The 21,783-nt window shown below is 41.6% G+C and overlaps 2 protein-coding genes across 2 annotated transcripts in view; one reads left to right on the forward strand and one right to left on the reverse strand.

The window, feature by feature from the left end:
* The window catches only part of GSAP (gamma-secretase activating protein), a 44,625-nt gene extending 33,986 nt beyond the window's left edge, over positions 1 to 10,639 (forward strand). The window contains exons 25-31 of the mRNA XM_066182823.1: positions 3,303 to 3,373; positions 3,944 to 4,038; positions 5,157 to 5,276; positions 6,749 to 6,810; positions 8,715 to 8,819; positions 8,970 to 9,063; positions 9,573 to 10,639. Coding sequence (XP_066038920.1) covers positions 3,303 to 3,373; positions 3,944 to 4,038; positions 5,157 to 5,276; positions 6,749 to 6,810; positions 8,715 to 8,819; positions 8,970 to 9,063; positions 9,573 to 9,673 — 648 coding nt within the window. The 3' untranslated portion in view covers positions 9,674 to 10,639. The remainder of the gene's footprint in view (positions 1 to 3,302; positions 3,374 to 3,943; positions 4,039 to 5,156; positions 5,277 to 6,748; positions 6,811 to 8,714; positions 8,820 to 8,969; positions 9,064 to 9,572) is intronic.
* Positions 10,640 to 11,068: 429 nt separating this feature from the next.
* Positions 11,069 to 21,783, reverse strand: part of CCDC146 (coiled-coil domain containing 146) — a 66,214-nt gene continuing 55,499 nt past the window's right edge. The window contains exons 15-19 of the mRNA XM_066182822.1: positions 21,142 to 21,370; positions 15,611 to 15,739; positions 13,993 to 14,130; positions 12,371 to 12,616; positions 11,069 to 11,482 (exon numbers count right to left, since the gene is read on the reverse strand). Coding sequence (XP_066038919.1) covers positions 11,315 to 11,482; positions 12,371 to 12,616; positions 13,993 to 14,130; positions 15,611 to 15,739; positions 21,142 to 21,370 — 910 coding nt within the window. The 3' untranslated portion in view covers positions 11,069 to 11,314. The remainder of the gene's footprint in view (positions 11,483 to 12,370; positions 12,617 to 13,992; positions 14,131 to 15,610; positions 15,740 to 21,141; positions 21,371 to 21,783) is intronic.

Below are 21,783 nucleotides of genomic sequence, written 5' to 3' on the forward strand. Positions count from 1 at the left end.
TTTGTACCTGAAAATGGTGCTGAAAAAAAGCCCAAGTGGAACATTTATTCTCCTTTTATTCAATTTCTAATAACAGTTTTTTCACTTTTAGTAAAAATTAAGATAAAAAATTTGAAATATCTATTCAACCTTGATCTGCAAGGCTAAATTATTGTAAACTAAATCTTGCAAAACAAATCTCTGCCCTTCCCACAAGCAAACTCTCATGATTAATTCTCTCAACTCAACTGACAGGCTTATTCTTAGAAAAGCTACTATAAACAAAGATAATGTCCTTCTAAAAATTGCTTCTGCTTTCTGTTGGTGCATCTTACATACTGTTTGGAAATCTTTAGAAATTATTTCATTTTTAAACTTGTGTTTTCCCTTATCCTAGTTAGAAACTCTTACATCTCAAACCTTTCCATATCCTAAATATTTCAGAGTTCTTTAGGGAAATTAACTGGTTTGAGTCTTACTGCAGTTCTCTGTAGCATCAGCAGTGAGAAGAGAGCTGTTGAAACTAATGAAACAGGAAGAGACTTGAAATTTGTCTGTTTGCTTTCATAAAGTATTTTGCATTGCACTCAGGAACCCAGGAGTGGCTGAGATTAGTTTCTGTGATGAGTAGTCACTGTGTAAATCAATGGCAGCAGAAGCTGAAGAAGCCAAAACTTGGGAGCACTGAGAGTTTCTTATGAAACATCAGGCAAAGGCTGGTTGCTGTCAGAGAACTGTGTGTTCTTGTACACAGAGAAGTAACGTGGGGAAGTGTGAATGACACCTCAGTGGGACTTCCTTGTTTGCTGAGGAGCTCTGCAGAGCTGGAGTGTGCCTGCTTCCCAGTCCACGTGCCACCTCTCCTGCAGTGGTTGTTGTGTGTCCATAGGCTCACTCTCCTCTGCAATCACTTTATCTTAGCTTTGCTCCATATCTGTTTCTCTCACTCTTTTCATTTCAGTGAGGCAGTAAAGGTGAGAAATAACTCACAGAAGCAGTGTGACATTTGCTGCCCTAACAGCAAGTGGAAGGGGAGGGAGGGTGAGCAGGAAGACCTGAATAAACTGCTGAAATTTCTCTGCAAGTCACTGCAGTAGCTGCACGTTATACCCGGATATCTGTGGCCAGCTGTCATCTGATGTAGGCTCAGCTGCAGAGGAGCAGAAGATAGACACCATTTGGACTTGAGGTTCCTCAGGAGGAGGAGGAACTGTGTCATACTACAGCAGAGGAGGGGATCTGAAAGACAGCAAGACCTTGTCTTACTCCCTTTTCTCCTTTGCTCCTGGTTCTTTTATTTGACTACTTTGAAGTCTTTCCTGTAGAAACAGCCAAGGGAGCTGAGCACTTGTGGTTCCCAATTACTTTAGGGGAACCTCAGTTTCTTTGGCACCATTGCCTGGAACTGTAGATGCTTCAAGACAAGGTGACAGCACTGTCAGTCAAGGCCTCCTGCATGTGCTGTCTTGCTGTTGGTCATGTGTTCTCTCATTAGTTTAGAGCACTCCAAGGGAAATGGATTAATGTATGTGCCCCAAAAATCTTCTTCTTGTGTGTCTGTTACTCAGTGGAAAATGGCCCCCCGGTGTAGCTCTTTACTTGGCTGGCCCAGACACCCACTGCCAACCTCGGACAGGAAACTGCCTGTGCTCCTTCCATCAGACAGATAATGCTGCCTTTCTCTCATGCACATTATCTTGTGTGTTACGTTCTGAAAAGAAGATGGAGATGTGGGTTATCTTTCCGTATGTATTTTCTGCAGTGCCAAGGGTAGATATTGATCTCCAAAGTGAGTTGTGCTGTTAATGAGGGTGTCACATCACAAACATTTATGTATTTAAGATGCAGTTATGTTGTGAAAGCTTGGATGATTATGACTTAAGAAGTTAGCTTTCTGTGCCCTGCGTTGTTAAACAAAAAAATTCTCATTCTGAAGTAGCATGCTCTTGAAAACCATTTGTGTTGCACAAATAATAATTGATGATTTTGGAGCTTGTAAGAACCTTCACTTCAACACTGATCCCTCAGATCCAGCTGCAGTTCCTGATGCAGAGGCCTGAGCTGCACCCTCTGTACTGGCCAGAGGTGAAGTTCATTCCAGCAGCAGGTGTGGTTCTTGTGACCCTTCTGTGGAAACTGGAAATCACGCATTTCCTAGAAAACTTGCTATACTCCAGAAAGATTAAATTGGATCTTTCCACTGCATCTGCAAAATGTGGAGATGGCAAGTATTAGGTAGGTATTTTGCATCAGGCAGCTGTGCAAGCCTGGCTCAAGTCATGGTGGACAGGAAAGGTGCCACCTTATAGAGCTTTCTGGCCAAGGTACACAGGAACACTCAGGAGCATTACTGAAGATGAATATTCCAGTTCTGGCCTTTGCATGCGGATCTCTCCTGTGTGTCCTGTTTCTCTCTTGCTCGGAGCCTGTGATGAGTCAGACAATGGAGAGGGCAAAGAAAAGGGTTCCTAACTTCTTGTGACACCTCTTTGCAGAACAGGGGTCAGACTAGTTTCCTGGGATTGATTGATTACTGTGCTTTGAGGGCCAGAGATAAAAGGTGCAGAGGAAATGTCTCAGTTGTGTTATTGAGATGTGGAAGAGGTTACACATGACAACCATGAGGAAGTTATTTCAACTTTTCCGTGCATGGTTTCTCTTTCAGCTGCAGAAGCTGAGAAGGCCCAAGTGAGAACAGGGCTTGTGGCTTTGGTATATGCTGACTGTGTGTGGTGGACATCAGTTTGGGAGCACGAAAAACAACAACATGGGCCAAGGGCTTGTTTCACTTCACTGGGGACAGAAAGGAAACTCAATACATGAAGAGAGGCATTTGCTTGTCTCATTTTTCCTCCTTGCCAGGACTAGATCTATGATTCCTCCTGCAGACTTTCCTTGGCAAACTGAACATTCCACTGTCTTCAACGTTATCCATTTTTGCTGAGCCCTTGGGACTGTTCCTTGCCAAATGCTCAGCCACTTGGACATGCTGTTTTTGCTTTCACGGCAAACAGATCTTTGAGAATTTGCTGCAAGAGCTTGAGATCAGTTATCTCCAAGAAGCACAGTGTGTTAAGTTGCTGTATGTCTTGCATGATGCCTTGATAAGCTGGAATCACTTTAAACTGTGGGAATAGGGCAATTTCATTACAATTCAAATTTTAATAACTTGACATTTTAAGGCCCTAGAGAAAAAAAATGAAGACTCAGTAGGAGTCCCATGAGATGTTTTTAACATAAACTGGCGTGTGGAATGAATGAAGGCCAAGGGCCTGTTGTACACAGGCTCCTGGAAACATCCAGTCTTCTCTCTTTTGTTTTAGCTGAATCTGGTGCATCGAATAATGAAAGAAGTTTGGAGGAGATACCAACTTCATTCCTGTATCTTCTGCTTGTGAGCAAGTGATTTGTTAAAGTTTTCAGCTTGCCTTTTAGATTATGGGTGTAATGGTTTTGGTCTTCATCAGTAGAACTCCTTTGAACCATCAGTGCTTATGCTGCTGTCAGTGTCGATGTTACTGTCACTTATTCTTCCTAAGGATCCTGCTGGCCTTCCCTAGGCCAGCGTGAATATTAACCACACAGGCAGTGTTATGGCAGGAGTTCAAACTTGCTGAATTTGGAGTGGTCCTAAGCTGGGTGGTGGGTGTTAAAACACCTCTAAAAGCCAGGTCACTTACACCAGCACTCTTTTACCTGTTGCTGCTGATTCCAGGTACTGCTGAGAGCCTTTTAAATGTGCATCAGTGGGGGGAGGAGATGGGAACATCACAGAGACTTGGTGTGTCTGCAGCACTGGGCAGCTGGTGCTGGCTGAGGCACCTCAGGAAACAAGGCAGCGTCCCATGACCCTTCATCCCAAAGGCAGTTATTCAGTGCATTCCCAGTATGGCAAATTGACCCTCTCTGCAGGAGAGTGTGGGCATCTGGGGTTCCTATTGTGTTGCTACTTTGTTAACTGCAGCGATGAGAGAGGAAGTGCAGGAGAGTTTGCAGTGTTCCACATCATGAGTCGGATTCTGGAAGCAGCAAATGGCATGTGCATGCCTTTACCTCCTGGTAAGTTCTGTGTTTTGCTGTTCTAATCGTGAGTGAGGAGAGCAGTGCTAAAAATTCCTCCCAGCACAGCACTGGTTGCAGCATGTGCCAAGTTATTGGCTTTGACTTCTATTCAAGTCAGTTATAGAGGGGAAGGCCCTTGATATACCTGTACAAGTGAAATGAAGCAAAACTAAATAGTTACTGGAAACAGAGAGAACTAAACAGGTTTCCAGTGGAATGCGTGGGTGCAGTCTTATCTTAGAACTAAGATATCCTAGACTCTGTTCACATATATATATATATTTAGACAACTGGGCTTCAGAGTCAAGAGCTACAAGGGAAAATCCTATCCTGTAGCAGATAAGAGTGTTTTTTCTCATGCTCTTGCCCTGCTAATAGTTTTCAGTTTTTTCCTGAAGGGATTACTTCCAGTCTTGATGGAAACGCTGGTCTTGACAGTAGTCTTTCATTTCCTAGAGCTCCTCATAATTGTTTACAGCATTTTCAAAGCACTTGCTTATTTTCATTAGGGAAAGACATCTTGACATCTTAATATGTTAATGCTTTCCAATTCTGTTTGAATCTTTCTGGGTTTTATTTCCTGATCTGTCTTCAGTCACTGAAACTGATTTTGGTATGAGTTTGTCCCTCAGTCTGTGTGGGCACAAATGCTGCCAGACAATAGTGTTATGTGTTACAAGACCATCATCAGGCTGGTGCTGAAGGAGAAGCTGAAGTGTTAACACTGCCTGTGGGACTGTCTGGGTGGCAACGATATCATGAGGGTGGTGAGGCCTCAGGTTTTGATTAATTAGGAGGAGAGAGGGAGATAAAAGACAAATAATTAGAACAATTCAGATATAATAAGGGAATGGCTTGGAGACGTTTAGTGACAGTGTATGACTTTAAATACTGTTTTCAATCCCCTTAGCTTTCTTATTTCTGACAAGATTGTACTTGAGAGGACTTAAAGGATGTCTAAATAAGACTACCTGACTTGATAAATTGATTTCCTCACCAACTATAAACAGTCAGAAATCAAGGGAAGTGATGGCTTTAGCTAGAGTAATTCCAGTCTCTAATAGAGAATTAGAAAAAGCTACATATTGTACCAAACAAGTTTGTCTCTTTCATAGGTTTTCACACTCTGCACCTGGGTCTTGGTGTTAGATGTCTCCCTCTGCACACCCTCCTGCACTATATTGACAATGGGATCTTGAAATTGACAGAAACGTGTGTCAGGAAATTGTTGAAAGGTACAGTGAACATGGTGTTTCATTTATTACCAGCCTGCTAACTGGGAGTGTTGTCCTTCCAGCCACTCCCCTTGGGCACAGGTTTTATTGCCCAGGACACTCAGCCCTTGGAGTGTTGTTTCAGTGAGGGTTGTGGCAGATGGTGTTGCCTGCCTGAAAGGAGAAATTTCGGGCTCAAGCTATGTGATTGGCCTAACAACAGCACACAAAGAAGTATCTGTGTGAGAGAATTTGAGTTTGTAGTTTTTCCACTTGAGACTTCTTAGAAAAGCAAATACTAAAAATCATCATAGGATTTGTTGGGGAATTCCTGTGACTCTGTGAAAGTGCACACCTGTGTGTGAGGAAGTTAGTCTGCTATCCAGCCCTCAGCTTTTGCTTTATGTTTGGAATGAGAGGAACAATGCTGACCTCATGGCTGGGGAAGCTTATGGAGCAGATCATCTTGAGTGCCATAACATGGTGTGTGCAGGACAACCAGGGATAAGACCCAGCCAACAAGGATTTGTAAAAGGCAGGTCCTGCTTGACCAGCCTGAGCTTCTTCTCTCACCAGGTGACTCACACAGTGGGTGAGGAAAAGGCTCTGGGTGTTGTCTACCTGGACTTTAGTAAAGCCTTTGACACTATTCCCCACAGCATTCTCCTGGAGAAACCAGCTGATCCTGGCCTGGATGGGAGCTCTCTTCACTGGGGATAAAAGTGGCTGGACAGATAAAGCTGGGCCCAGAGAGTGGAGGGGAATGGAGCTACATCCAGCTGGTGGCTGGTCCCCAGTGGGGCTCCCCAGAACCCAGTATTGGGGCCAGTCCTGTTTAATATTTTTGTCAATGATCTGGACAAGGGGATTGAGTCCTTCCTCAGCCATTTTGCAGATGACACCAAGTTGGACAGGAGGGTAGGAGGGCTCTGCAGACAGATATGAACAGGCTGGATTGATGGGCTGAGGTCAATTGTGTGAGATTCAACAAAGCCGAGTGCTGGGTCCTGCCCTTTAGTCACAACAGCCCCAGACAGCATCACAGGTGGGGGCAGAGTGGCTGCAAAGCTGCCCAGGGAGTGCTGCTCAGTGGTGGCTGAACCTGAGCCAGCTGTGCCCAGTGATGTGCTATTTCTCCAGTGTCCAAGAAAAGGGACAACAAAATATGCTGCATCAGTCTGTGCCTGATCTTGATAAATGAAATATAAACTTGGAGAGTTGTACTCAGTCAAAGTGTCTTTGAATTACTGTATAAATTGTTACATAAAACAGTGAAGTTATGGACAAATATACAGAAATATATTTGTACACATGATATAAATGTAAAAAACAGCTCTTATTTATGTAATATAATGTAAATAACAGTCTCTATTTTAAATTGAAATTTTCATTTCACTAAGGAAGTGATGTTTATTCCAAATGTCTTCAGTGAAAGTTGAAAGTTTGTTATGTGATTAGTTTGTTTGATTTGCTTTTTTCCCTGTTGCTTATAGATCTGGATGACACTGAACAGAATGAAAAACTGAAGTTTAGTATTGTCATGAGGCTTCCAGAGGTAACTAATGGCTTTAGATGTAATTTCTTGGATTTTGGAATTGATGGGAAGGTCCTCCTTGTGCATATGGTCAAACCAATGAAAGCCTGTGATTCAAATAGAGCCTGATTCAAATATAACCAGAACATCCACAGTTTCTCCATCTGCTGCTCCTGGACTGTAGGGTACGCTGATAAGTTAAATTATAGATTTGTCCATAGTGTTTTACAGAGTCTCCAGTATCCTACAGATGTTAACAAGACTGACACTGTTCTGCTGAGTACTCATTTGCATAAGGCAATGAGGGTTTAAAGGAGCTTTATGGGGGTTTTGTGTGTGGTTTTTAGCTTGCACAGTCTTTTTTACTTGTGACCTCTGAGTTTGGTTCTATACACTTCAAAAAATATGTTCAAAAGCCGGTACAGTAGAAGCTGTAAAGTTGTATCATACCACTGCTTTGTGGCAGGGATGAATTACAAGATATCCCCTCAGTTAAACCTCACAGGCTCACCCACTGACAAGGTGACTTGTACAGCCACAAGAGCTGGTTACTGGTCCTCCATAAAATGTTCCAGCAGAATGGGAGATGCACTTCTCCTTTTCCCCTTTTCCTCTTAGTGCACAGCACAGGACTGCAGGGGAAGGCCTGTGTGAAGAAGATGTGAAGAGGCAGAGGAACACCAGGGATCCCCCTCGGGGAATGCCTTACTGCAGAGCAGCCTTTTCTCCACATGAGTTGCCCATTGTTTGCTCGTTAACGCTGTCACTTATAGTTCAAATGGCCAGAAGTGCTGCTTGGGCTTTCCACCAACAAAGGCTTCTTTATTTGGCAGCAGTTTTGGGAAGGGGTAGAGGAGGAGAACTCCACAGGATGTTCTTTGTCCTCTGTGTCTTGTTTTGGGCCAGGGCTGGTGAGCTGGGGTCAGCACGGGGCCCCCCGAGTTGCCAGCCCTGGGCTGGTGCGTGGGGAACTCCATTCCAACCAAGCTCTGACGTGAAGGGCTGAGCTGGGAGAGATTTAGGGAACAACTACTGCTAGCTGTGCACAGTAGATTCAGTGCTTTATTGTATCTATTTACAGCTTTGGGAAAAAATGCCAGGAATAGTCTGTTTGCCAGAAAGGTCACTTTGGGGTGACTCGGACTATTTTGAGCAGGTTTCTTGCAGTGGGTGACTTCAGTTCAATCAGAAGAAAGGATTTAAGCAACATTCAACTGTACAGCATTTACTAAAATGAACAGTTGTCTGTATTGCAGTACAGCTGAAGGGAAGGGGCAAGGGAAGATCTACACAGGGAAAACAGCAGAAGGTGGAGCTAATTTCTTTTGCTTATTGGTTGGGATTGGAAACTTTGAGAAACCTGGGTTTGAGTCTCTTTTGGCTCTGGGAATGTGAGTCAATGTTATCAGTTTGCAGGATGATGACCTGAATAATGGGATCCATACTTACATTTCCAGTATCTTTCCTCGCCAGCGTTCTGCTTGTCTAGGGTTCCTTAAGACTGAGCCTGAGAGGCCCTGTCCTGAAGGAGCTTTGAGGAATGGGGCATCTATCTACATTATTCTTTGGGGGAAGAATAGATTCAAATCAGTCACAGTAGAGGATAAAGGTTCAATTAGTACTTAAGTACACATGTCAAGTGGAACAGTGGCACTGGGACAGATCGACTGAGGTGAGGACTGAGTGATGAGGTTTTGACTTCCCACATTTTGAGAGCACACTGTGATCCCTTAGTTGCTATGAAAGGAAGACTCCATGGCTAAACGTGATGACCTCTTAGCCTCTGACATCAGGGTCTGGAAGCAAAGCACATCTGCATTACAGCCTGGATTTTGTGTCAGCTTTTTCTCTCTTTTCCTCCTTCTAAGTTTCCACTGTCCCATGTTTATGTTCTCAGGTTTTGGGGTTTGTTTTTTGCTTACTAGGCTCTTGGTCAAAAGGTCCGCCAGTACTGGAATCATCCGATAAATGCAGATTTAATAGCACGGAAATATGTGAAACTTTTGCTTGAGAAGCTGGGAAACAGGCAGGTAAGAGCACAGAGGCTGTTTTAAAATCTTATGCTTTGACAATGTTAAGATTCCTGAGCTTTCTGTGGGCTATAACACACTAAAGAAACATTGAAACCTTGGTGCGACTGTGTGACTTTGTGAACTAAGGCAAAGTATTCTCCCTTACAGTGCAGCAGGCCTATCCCTGAGAGACCCTCCGTCCCTGTGGAGTTTTTGCCACTGAACTACCTGACTAATATGCTGGCAGAGATAGAGAATCAAGGTAATGTTAATTCTGTACTTTGGAAGACCAGTGATCGTTATCCCTTGATGCTCATTCAGATGTGGCCTGCCTATTCTGACATTACTGGGTTATTAAAACTCCAAGGTTTGGTCATCTTTCTGCTGATGGAAACTGTCAGGGGCCAAGAGTCTCCATGTATGGGTATCATCCTATTTGGGGAGGAAAAAGTGCCCTGGGCCAGTTCATGCACTTGCACTAACACAGCCACTCTGCTTTCGGATCTCCACTTTGGAAGTCCAGCCTTCAGAGAGGCTTCCCTCTGTGTGGGTTGTAATTTACTGACATCCCAGTAATAGGACAGTTTTTGCCACAGATGAGCCTCCAAAGGGCACCACTGAAAGCTGTAGGTATTTTGGGTGCATGAAAACACATTTCTATTACCCCTTATCTTTTGGTATTGTAGATGAAGCTGTTTAATAGACTGCAGGACAATAAGTGTACAGGAGCATGTACAATTTTGTAAATATTTCCTCCTCATGTTTTTCTAGGTGTGTATCCATATGAAAAACAAGACCATGTAAATGCAAGATTTGTAGAGGAAACAGCACTCAAGCACACTATGGCACTTCTGGGCCTCAAATATTCCTGAAATAACATGCTGTTTGAAGAAGGCTGTCAAACTGTGGTGCCTCTGTAAAAGTATTAATTTAAATGTAATGTTGTTCGCTAAATAACCTGCAGTTTGGGTAGTTGCCAGTACTGACATGAGCTGCTCAAAACAGTGTTTGGTCCAACAAACTGAGGTTGGAATTACTGATTTCTAGATAACTCCTACAGAAATGCATTTAACATAACCCCAGGTTTGAAATGTGGGTTCATTTGGAAGTGGTCAGGGAAGTGGACCAAAAGCAGGTGTCAAAACACGCTGTGACAATTGGTATAAATGTCACTTCTTTTAACGAGACAGTTCTGGAAAAGGCAGTCCAGTTGTACAGTAACAAGAACCAGTAACTGTTTACTTGGATTAATAAAGGGATTTCTTGGTGTGATTGTGTAAAGCAGGTGAGAATAACAAATGACTTTTTATGTCAGGCATGAGTAAAGAGCTATTCATTCCTTGTGGTGGTATCAGTTATCTGATGGTACTTCTGCTTCTGGAGCTGCATTCTAATGTTTTCAGTTTTGTAATTAGCACAAAATATAATCTCCTTAAAGTGCATGTGACAGATTTTGTTGGGGGTTTGTTTGTTTGTAGGTTTTTTGTTGGTTTTTAAAATATATGCATAATATATTGTAAGTAATACAGGATAAGAAAAAAGCTTTTGAAATTGATCTTAACAGTGGCTTGGTCAGAGTTTTACATAATTCATTCTTACAACATCTAGTGTTACAGTTCATACTTCAGCTTCAGAAAGAAATTAGGCAGGCTGTTTCTCCTTTGTTTTCAGCTTCTGTTTGTATGTAACGGAACCAATATTGTTTGCTCTTTTGTTTTAAGTTTTGAACCGTGACATTAATTTAAAATGGTAATAGCAATTTGCTACACAGAGAAAATTGCCAAGCTGTGCCATGCAGGATTTCTGCAGCCTTTATAGAATTTTTAAAAACCCTACGGAATTCCAGACTATTAAACTAGAGAAACTCATTAAAATTTGATATATTTGGGAGGTTTTCAAAACAACCTCTGATAATGTCTCTGAGTAGTTTCCATTGATGCTCCCTGTTCTTTACCACTGAAACAAAAAGATCCAGTTCCTGGGAGTGACTTGGCAAGTTCATGGTCACTCCCTTGTCATTGCCATCAGTGAAGCTTTAGCTTTCTCAGTGACTGCATAGTGAGAAGGAATATTTTTCTTAGTATAATGAGAATTTCTCTGGCAAGTGTAAACTCCAATCCCAGACTGCAGAAAACCATGTTGGTGTATGTGAACAAGTGATGACCACTTTGTATTATATTAATAACAGGAGAAGATTTTCTAGCTGTTTCTTTTTAATGAATGTATTAGAACATACCTTCAGATGCAATAAAACTTCACCTGGGCGAAAAAAAACGTATAGCATGAGAATCACTCTCTTTTCTTGACACTTGGAAATACCGCACTGCCTTTGGGATACCAGGAGAAAGGATTCTGGATCACTGAGTAGTTAGCTGTGCTTTTGGCATGAACAAATACTTAGTTTTCAGTATGGAATTTGGCTCAACATTAACAGATCTTCCTTCAGTGCCATGTAAATGCTGCTTGTGATCCAGCAGCTGGTAATGGTCTCTCCTGCTTCAGGTGCTGTCTGTTCAGATTTCAGATGGCTTTGCAGGCTTTTTGAAATGTCTCAGACTCGAGCTGGGCTCACTTGGTCTGAAGGGAGCCATGTGGGGCTGCAACAGTGGGAGCCTCTCCTGCTCCTTGGGGATAGTGGGGGCATGGCCAGGCACTGCACCTTGTTCCTCCTCTGCTGGGTGCTGTCAGAGAAACACAGCTTGGTCACACAGGGTGTGTGGGCTTTAAAACTCCAGCGCTCTCCTGAGCCAGTGTACAGAATCCAGGACAAAGGAAACACCCTTAGTCCAATCCCTGGCAAGCCAGGAAAGCTGTAGGGGTGTTAAAAGGAAAACATGAGGTTTGGCCATGTAGATGTGAGTTTGTCCTTTTAAATAGTAGACTGTTTGAACCTGTCATGCTTTTGTTACCTGTCAAGGAAACAGATTAGACGAACTTTTAAAAGATGTAGTAATTGTGCACAGAACATCTGTGGAACAATTCTATTCCGGAATACAGCTACTAGAGTGGGCCTTTATGCACAGCACTGAAAGGAAACTTGAGTCACAGCATGAGAAGTTTCATAACAGAAGTTTCTTATTCTAAACTATTATTATTATTATTATGTAGGAGCTCTCTGCTCTGGGATCACTGACCATCTCAAGGAAGAGGCAGGGTCCAGCAGGGTAGGGTTTCAAGAGCTGTTTGCCATGCCTGCCCTCAGTGTCTTGCTCAGCAATCTGATTTCTTGCTGATTCTAATCTGATGCTCATTGCATCTTGTATGTGGGAGGCATTAAACTTACTTCTCCTGAACCCCACACTCCATCTTTTGCAGCTTTACCTTGAAATCCAATGAAAAGCAGTATTCCACTGATGGCTGCCCTGCCCTTCAGCCACAACATGGTCACACGAACTAATAATTAAGGTGAGGTTTTCAGTGTATGATCTCTTTAAGATTCAATGACTAGCTCCAAGCAGTGTTGCCAGACTAGAGGTAAAACTCCACAAACCCACTGTAGTAGTTGTCTCTATCTGTACCATAACCTGCACTGGCTGCTGGAGCTCTTGTGGTGTCTGACAAAAACTTACTTTAGCTCTGGCTTCAGCTGCTGCTTTTTGCATCCTCCTATTGCGTAGGATCTTCCACCGTTCCTTTTCTGCTTCTTTTGGAGGGGGAAGGCCTTGATTTATCAATGAAGCAGTCATCACAAATTGTTCTTTGTCTCTGATTTCCTGCTGGAGTTTAATAGCAAGTGCTTGCTTCATGGATAACTCTGCAGAAAGAGCCCTTATCTCCTGGGTTTTGTCATTTATCTTCCTCTGCAGATCGTTGGTCTGGAATGCAAAACAGCTGCATTGTTGTTAGGGCTTCCCTTCAGTCACTCCCTGGGCATGACACTTGGGTCAGCATTAAGCACATGAAAATAAACCCAACTTGACAAGGTTTTAAATAGTAGTTCAATTCTTGAAAATTACTTAATTTTTGTGATCACTTAGGACAAAAAAACATTGGCTGCTCAAGAAGTCACATTTACTTCAATACAAGAAAAGAAAAGCACATCTGTCTTTCCTTCTTGTCCTTTTCAGCTGGACAGCAAAACTTCCCCAGCCCTCAAAGGCCTGGGATCCCAATTCTTTTTGAGTTTATACACGAATAATTTCATAATAAAGCTGGAATAAGCCAAATTCCTATGAGATAATAGAGTGATAATGCTGTTACAGGGGCTGTGCATTGTGGCATTATTCTTGGAAGGGGGACGAACAGAAAAGGAATGTGACAGAAATCCTTGAGTCTCACTGCAGATGATTTTAAAAAAACACAAGAACACTTTAATAGTCTTTAAGTGACTAATAGGAACTGGGAGAACCAGAGCACTTGTGAATGCAACTTTTGGCACACTGCCATTCTTACAGTAGTTTTTAAGCCCATGGCTATCATTTCACAAACACAGTGAACAACCATGATATTTCTGTGTGTGTTTAAAATTATTAAAAAACTGTTTTAAGCTTTCATGTGTGCCAAATGTAATATCTAAGAAAAACTTCTACCCTGGCCTTGTTTTACATCAATTACTTAGCTGGTTTGTTTTTTTTTTCTGTTTCCCTCAGCTCTGTTCAATTTGCAGCTTTTTAATTAGGAATATGGGAGCTGGGAGCATTTTTGGTCTTTCCCAAACAGTATTACTTGCAGTAAAAAGCAAATAGCTATAATTTTATTTTTAAAACTGTATTGGAAATGATGTTTCCTGTGTGATTCTCCCTACCTAAACATCAAAAGAACTTTGAGCCAGATACCAAATTCATCTTTTTGTATGTTGGAGTAGAATTTACCTGTCCTTCCTTTTTTCTTTTCCCCTTATTTATTTTTAGCCTTTGACCTGTTTGTTGTGGAAAGGCTGTTAAGTGCATTTGCAAAAGGAGGATCCTACAAAGTTTCTAAGCATCTACTTCAGAAAGAACTAATTCTATATTTTGGTGAAAGGTACAATTTATGGTGCAACTTTCTTCTGAAAAGAGAGGACATTCACCTAATAGTTTTGGTTTGTCTGTATTACTGTTGCCATTCATGTCTGTAATTTCTGATGACTGGTTTATGATTTGCCTCTCAGCATTTCCAGGCACTTTTGTAATTTGCAAGTGAATCACCTCTTGCCCAGATCCTGTTTCACTTTGTACAGGCTGGCAAGCAGAGCCTGCAGTGCCCTTCTTACCCTCCTGGCGAACAGCAGCACGTCCTGCGTGCCGTTCTCCACCACAGCACGGATCCTGTCCGTCAGATCAGAAATGTTCTCGCTGAGGAAATCTATCTTCAGCAGTCTCTGCTCCTTCTGCACCAACTCTGCCTCCAACTGCAGCAAGAGGGAGGACACAGTGTAAGGAAAGGATGGGGGAAGGTGCAGCAAAAAGTGTTCTGTGATTGCCTTGAGCTGCTGAAATAATACTGGTGAACAGTCATAAGCACACACCTTCACTATCAGATTTGTCAAAATTTACACCCTCTCTGGCAAGGATCAGGCCCAAATTTGTTCAGTTGGTTACTGTCAGTCGTATATTTCTTCCATATCATACCAGGCCCTTTGGGGGGCAGGGGTTGCACCACTGTTATGGCCTTGTTGTGCTTTTCTTGAAAGCAATGGGGCTCTTTTCTAGTCATAATTTTATTTTAATCTTCTGCTTCCTTGAGTCACACCATAATAAGGTTTCAGCTCTTGCTTTAAATATTTTTCCCTTCCTCATGCTAAAGAAAGTATGGGCTCCATAAACAAATTATGACTACAATGACTTTAAATCCCAAGGAGATTGAGATAGACGTTTAAACTTATCATGACTCCAAGAAAACATTCTTCTTAATGTGTAGGCTGGTGATAGCAGGCTGTGTTGTGGCCTGCTCAGCTATGCAGACCTCCCTCCTCTCAAGGAATATGGGACAGCAAAGCAAAAAGCTCAGTTAATTCAAGCAGCTGAGTTCAGGGTCTATCTTTACAAACTGGTTTTCGAAAGAATGACTCTGAGGTGTGCTCAGAGCTTGCTGCTTCAAGAGCCCTTTGCAAATCCCCTCCCAAACACTGAACACAACAGGAAGAGTTTGTGCTTCCATAAATGGGACAGACAAAATGAATAAGAAAATGCTTTTCCTTTACCTTCCCCCCCCCCCCCATACAGAGGGTCTGAAACTGGCTTTCCACTGGACCTAACGCTTCCCTCAAAGTGTCTCGGGGCAGTCACCAGGAGCGCTGCAGTCAGGTGTCAGCTGCTGGGCTGGCCTGGCTGCTGCTTCCACCAAGCTCTCTTCAGTGGCTCCTTGTTCAGCAGGGAAGCAAAGCAGTAGAGCCCAGCCCTGGCAAGGGGCAGTGTTTGCTTGTGTGTCACACAGGCAGACTTTGAAGAGGCTGGCAGGTCTGTCTCCTGCTCACAGCCTGTGGGTAGTGGTGAAACAGCTCATGGCCACTTAGCAAAGACTGACAACCTTGTTTGTTAGCAGTTTATTATTCTACATTTATCTCCCTCTGCTGCCTTTTCTGTGCCTTCCCCTAGTGAGCTGGGTCTGCACTGAAGTGCCAGTGATGTGAATGGAGTCAGCAGAGGATGCTGCAGAGCCAGTGGTACCTGACAGAGCTCCCCCTCCCCAGCCTCTCTTGGAAGAAGTCAAAATGTCCCATGTCCAGTTGACCTGGAAAGCAGATGCTAGGCTGGAGTTCACAATAGCCAATCATAATTATTTTCATTCCTCTTGCAGAAGGTTTATTTTAAAAATAAAAGACACTATTTGCATTTTCTAAAAGAGGGCAAGCACAGCAGGATAGCTTGTGATATGAGAAGTGACGTTACCTGTTCAATCCTTTTTAGCAGCTCAGGTGGAGATGGGTCCTTCCTTACCATTTCTTGCTTTCTGAGTTCATTTGTGGCATCACCATAGCTGTCCTCCAGCTGTTTAATCTTGTCCCTGCACTGGGAATACTAGCAAACAAAGAACCTCAACAGTTATTTATTCCCACCAAACTCCTCCCTAGACCTTGGTCTTGAGAATTCAAGAGACAAGGTTTCTTTTTACTGGGAAGGAGGGTGGGTAACATAAAATTATGAGCCATTTAATTTTTTTTTTTTTTTTAAGAGAACTACAGTGTGACAGTTGCAGGATGGAGGAAACTGCCATTTGACAGAAATTGAGTCCTACCTGTTTCTTGGTCCTCTGGCTACTTTCTGTTTTTTATCCTCAAGAATACAACAGAAAAAGCTCTGCTTCCCTGCTGGTCAGTACTGAAGGTCTCATCCCTACAGACATCCAAGTTTTCTACACTAACATTCCCAGGCATGTATCCTGAAGTGACTTCATGGTGACACTGAGCAATGAGGTCCCCTGGGGACTCACAGAGGCAGGTGTTCCCTGACCTTTCCCATGTGGGACCTTCCCATGGAACAATGCTTCCCAGAATATGCTAGAGGGACATACAGCTTCAGCATAAATACTCACTAAAGGAGTGACTGGGACCATTTTTTTAATGTTTGGAGTTGCAAGACTGACAGCAGTGGGGCTGTGTGCTCTGATGTGCACCTGGCTGGCTGTCAGTGAGTTGTTCGCACTGATATAACACTACCCAAGTGTAAATGTTAACCATCCACTGCAGGTGATGACTGATGAAGGAAATAAGTGGTCCCAGGCTCTCAAAGTTATGAACAATCACCATAATATAAAGTAAATGTTTAGATGTTGCCAGGATGATGTTTGTCACTGGAAGTTAACAAGTCATATTTAACTAGAAAAGAGAAAACTGACATACATTCTCAGGTGGCAGTGGAACATTAATTACCAGAACACTTAAATACTTCTTTTCCAAGTAAAAAACCACACAACTCACTCCTGTGCACTTCGTTTAAAAGCAGCTAAAGTAAAAACCTTAGATAAGTGTAATGAACAATTTTCTCGGCAAGCCATGATTCTGAACATAGCTAGGTACTGAAAATTATATTTTGCTAACAAATAGCTAAAACTCAAGCCCAAAATACACAGAAAGGAAGAATGTAAAAGCAGGGCCAGCACAAACAGCAGGATGCAGCTATGCTTCCAATGATCTTTTCTGTCTGGGGCCAAATTTCTCAACCACTAACTCAGGGGAAAGTGCCTTGTTGGAGGCAGTGGTATCTTAATGAGATTAGGGGCAGCTCACCAAGGGAAATTTTGCAGGACTGAATAGTTAATTTAGAGAAGGACTATTGCACCAAAACCACTGTCCAAAAGCCATTAAAAAGTTTAATGTTAAATGGAAATACTTACTTTTAAATGCAATATGAATTGGAAGTGATCAGGTGCAAGCCAATCCAAAAGTATCGAAGTGCATTTAGAGATAATCATGCTGTTCTGTGTCTGCTTAAGTAACGTGACTACAGGCATCTTTATTTTTTTCCTGATTTGAGTGTTTTCCTTGGAAAAGACTATCTGAGTTATAAGAGATTCTAAGTCTTAAAAAATTTTTAAAAATCCTTCCTTTCTTAGAGTGAATTTGATACAGGGGATAGGAAAAAAACTGTAGAAGAGAGACTTTTCTACATAGTGATCAGTCAGGAGGAATTGCTGAAGGAGGGAACACATGTGTAGATAAAGCAACTGGTCTGATGGTCTGAAAAAGTGCACATTGGTGTGCATTGTGTGTTTCTCTTTTTGAAATCTCAGAGAAGGTAGGTGAGGTATGTACAGCACTAGAAAAGGGCAAATAAAAGACTATCTTAAGAAATGGGGCGGGGGGGGGTCACAGATGGAGCTATGGAACCATAGATAACTTCACTTTCTGAAGAATAAATCTGGAACACATAATTAAGTTTTCTTTGTAGGCATCAAGAAGAGAAAAAGGACAGAGATAACAGCCACCACAGGTGTGTTGAGTCATACCAAACCAGATCAATGTCTACTATGATAGTTTCACAAGTGTATGGATGACAAATAGAAGGTGTCATGCATTTTGATTTTTATATAGCTTTAATACTTCATATGATATTCTCATAAAAAAGCAAAATAAATGGGTTCTTGATTAAAATATACAGTAAATACCTCATCAGTAGAATGAGGTTAAGCCCAGAGAGACTGCAAGTATTTTTTGGAAGATTCAAATTCAAAATTCCCTTTGTCTGATAAAAGGTCTGAACCAAAAAGATAATAGTAAGTAAAAAATGTGAGTTACATGTAGGCAGGAAAAATTGCCTGTACAAACACAGAATGAAACCAGCTGGTTGGATGCCCTTTCTTTAAAAAAGGGTCTGGTTGTTACATACATTAACATGAAGATGAATCACTATGTCATGTTCAAGAAAGGTGCCACCATACCTGGATGCATAAGCAGGAAGGTAACCTACAAGATGCCTGAATGAATCCTTTCACTCTCAGCCACAGGCACCAGGCACTGCACCTCAAGACAAATAAAGACTGCATTGCCAAAACTAAAAGAAATGCAGAGAAAGAATGATAAGGAAAAATCTCTAAGAGCTGATTGAAAGAAACAAGGTTGTGTAGCCTAGCAAAAGGATGGGAGAGGAACGTGATTAATGTCCTTCCAGTTACATGAAATGTTGCAGAAAAGAAAAGAATGGTCCATTTGTCGTGTCCCTGGAGGACAGAATACAAACCAATATTCTCACACCACAGCAAGAAAGTTCCAGGCTAAAGCCCATGGAATTTTTTCCACTGTTAAGGAAAGACCGGGATAGCTTGCTTGGGGAAACCTGTTTCTCAGTGGTGGCTTGAAAGCACAGCTTAGCCCTCCCAGGAATGACAAACAATCCAATGCTGGTGGGGGAGCAGATTGCCTAGATAAACTCTTTATCTATTTACTAGTTCTGTTATTCTATGATGTGGTGATATAGGCTGGAGATATTAATGTATTAAAACCTGGACGAATGTTGCCAAATGCCTCAAAATAAACTGACAGTCCTTGTGCATTGCCTGAGCTCTAAGGCATGAAAGTCTCATCTACAGCACTATGACAGCTCAGCAGGTCTACGTGTTGGACTAACTAATGATTAATGCTAAGTATTTCTCATTGATGCATGAAGGTAGATTAGTTTTTATGGGTCACTTCAGTCAGCAGGAGCAGTCCCTTGATGTGCAGTCCCAATTAAAAGTTACATAGTTTTATGCCCAGAGAAAACCACCTTACAGTCTCACCCGGTGCTTGTTGTGTAAAGAAGTGCCTGTAAATAGTTCTATTTTTAAATCTTTACCTTGGTGTTAACAAGCCTACCTAGTCCATGCTACTTACACTTGCTTAGAAGAGGTCTGATCTTGCTTCAGATGATGGTATTTTTTTAGCTTAACTATTCACCAATGTTTTGTGGAAATAGGCAGCTTCTGATGAAGAGCATACAAGTGGAACATCCATCACTTTGATGATTAAGCACTCATGTGGAATGCAGCAGACCCAGGTGAAGTGTTTGTTCTTGCTGAATTGGCATACAGCTCTGATCTGGGCTTTTCCCCTTCTCAATGGACACTACAACTGCTGAGATTATGGGTCAGTTTTTGCAGTCTGTAAATATTTTTGATTTTAATTTTTTTTCATTGATAATAATGAAAACACCTAGTCCATGTTACTACTAGCACTTGCTTCAAAGAGGTCTGGTATTGCTGAAGACTGAAGGAGGCAGAAAGGGTAAGAAAAGGGGAGGACAAAAGAGGCACAGGTACAGGATTCAGCCTGCCTAATCCACAGTCTGTGACTGTGGTAACTGAACAGAAGCTGAGTCAGATTTCAACGTGGGGTCAGATCTGTAATTAGTACAGGACCCAGCAGTGTGAATTTGGCAATCATCACCAGAATTCAGATTTGGGCTCATGGGTTTTGTTTAAATCATGGAGATAAATCCAAACAATTTGAAACTGCTGCTCATGGGATTTAATTCCTATTGGCAGTGGGAGTAAGAGTATTAATGCCAGAATGGTGGAGCATAAGGAGATGAACGAGTTAACAGCCAGTTTGAGCCATGTAATAGTCAGTAATTACAGTATCTAGTTAAATTTTAAAGGTTGATAACCGATTATTTGCCATTGTTCACTTGAAAACCCCTGACTTGGGAACATTTATTAAGACTACTGCATGCATAATATCACACCACTCTGTATTTTCCTACTTTTTAATTTTACGTCAACGTTGCAAAAAGATTTAAAGCACCTCCAACAATAGCCTCCCTTTAACAGTGATTTTAGGTTTCACATGAACTATCATCATAGAGGAGAAAGTTGCAGGAATGCAGAACAGAAAAAGCAAAGTTTCACGATGGACCCTGTCAGTTGACAAAAGTCATCTGCATTTTGCTACTACTGTATTTGACTCAGTGACTCTCAGTCTCACTTTAAATCTGACCTGAAAACTTTGGAGTATTTTAAGGTTTTTTTCCTTTAGACTTCTTCTGGTTTGGTGGTTTGGGGTGGTTTTTTTTGTTTGTTTGTTGGTTTTGTTTTGTTTTGTTTTTTGGGGAGGTTTTGGTTTGTTTTTTTTAATACTGCCTGGGTTCATCATTTAAATCCACGATGGCCCTGTGAAGTTCTTTGGGGCATGATTTACATGAGGTATTAAAACATGTACTATGTTTTATTCTTGTAGCAGAGCATGCAATTTCTTCAAAAGGCCAGAAGCAAGAGAATAGTGCAAGCACTATTAAACAGTGAGCCACAGCTCCCTTTGATGAGAGTCTGAAAGGCAGTGGTACACCCCAATTTATGATTTTGTGCAGGCACTAACAGAGTATGTATGGGAAAAATTACCATCTGGAGATAAGGTCAAAAGTAAATGAGCCATTTCAGAAAGCAAGGAAAGAATGTCCCAAGCACTGCAGTTTGTCAGTTATTTAATGCTATTTTGTAACTAGAACTAAAACTTACACTGTTTTTGTGCAAAAGAAAGTATATGTGGATTATATCATTGTAGGCAGCAGAGTTTCCAGAGTAGGCTCGGGGTCAAGTGTGAATTGAGTTATTATTTTAGAAATATGATGGTCTAAGTGTATCTCCCACCCCTCCACCTACTCCATCAATACAGTTTTAACAAATTTTATCTACAGTCCCATTTTTCCCCCATGACTCCCATTCTCCAGCTTAGTCATACTGACATTTCAGGCTGTGGGGTGGGTTAGCTGGAATTCCATACCCAGGAAACATTTGGCATGTGTGAAACAAAGAGCATGAGCCAGTTACACATAAGCATAGAAACTCATATATGTGAAATTAAAAACATATATCAGTGTTTTTCTACACAGGAGTATTACTAAACTTGCTGTTTTAAGAAACCTTGTACATACAGATTTTTTTTTTAAGAAATCACCTTAAATTTTAAAATACAGAATGATAGTAAAAAAAGGCTTCCTTTAACACCAACCTCTGTCTGAAGTCTCACCAGATTTGCATCCAGGGCATTCTTCACTGTGAGCTGTTTAAAACACAATTTAACCTCTCTTTTTTTCTCGGCTACCTTCAGCTTCAGCAAACTGATCTTTTCATCCATAGCTTGCATCCCAATATCTCCATTTCTACACAACACCTCCTGCCTGTTTATTTTTTCATACAAAAAGCCAAGTTCTTCTTCTCGTTCTCTGAGCAAAAGAGCACTGAAATAAAGCCAAAATTGAAAGATAATTTTTTTAAAAAAAAGTAATATTCAGTGTATTCCATTCAAGAACATAAAGTTATCTTAAAAGATAGTAATAATCTCTGAAAATGTATGAAGCTTTCACAAATGTTATTTTAATCTAATGACAGCATTTTAAATAAGAAACAAAATAATTGCAATTTGAAAATAAGAAAACAAATTGCTGGAAATGTGACTCTTGTCTCTCACATAATTTTTAAGGTCTTCTGACCTTCCACAGCATTTAAAACTGGATTAAGATCAGAGAGATCTAGATAATCTGAATTTTTGCAGATACCTTATCTGTGCACAGTGCACAAACAGAGCAGGAGGCTACAAGCTTTCAAGGTATTCAGTAGCCAAGCTACCATATTTTTTGAATAATAGTTCTGA

This window comes from Chamaea fasciata, unplaced genomic scaffold (genome assembly GCF_029207755.1).
Source record: "Chamaea fasciata isolate MVZ Bird 193981 ecotype frontalis unplaced genomic scaffold, bChaFas1.0.hap1 SCAF_5, whole genome shotgun sequence".
Lineage (NCBI taxonomy): Eukaryota > Metazoa > Chordata > Aves > Passeriformes > Sylviidae > Chamaea > Chamaea fasciata.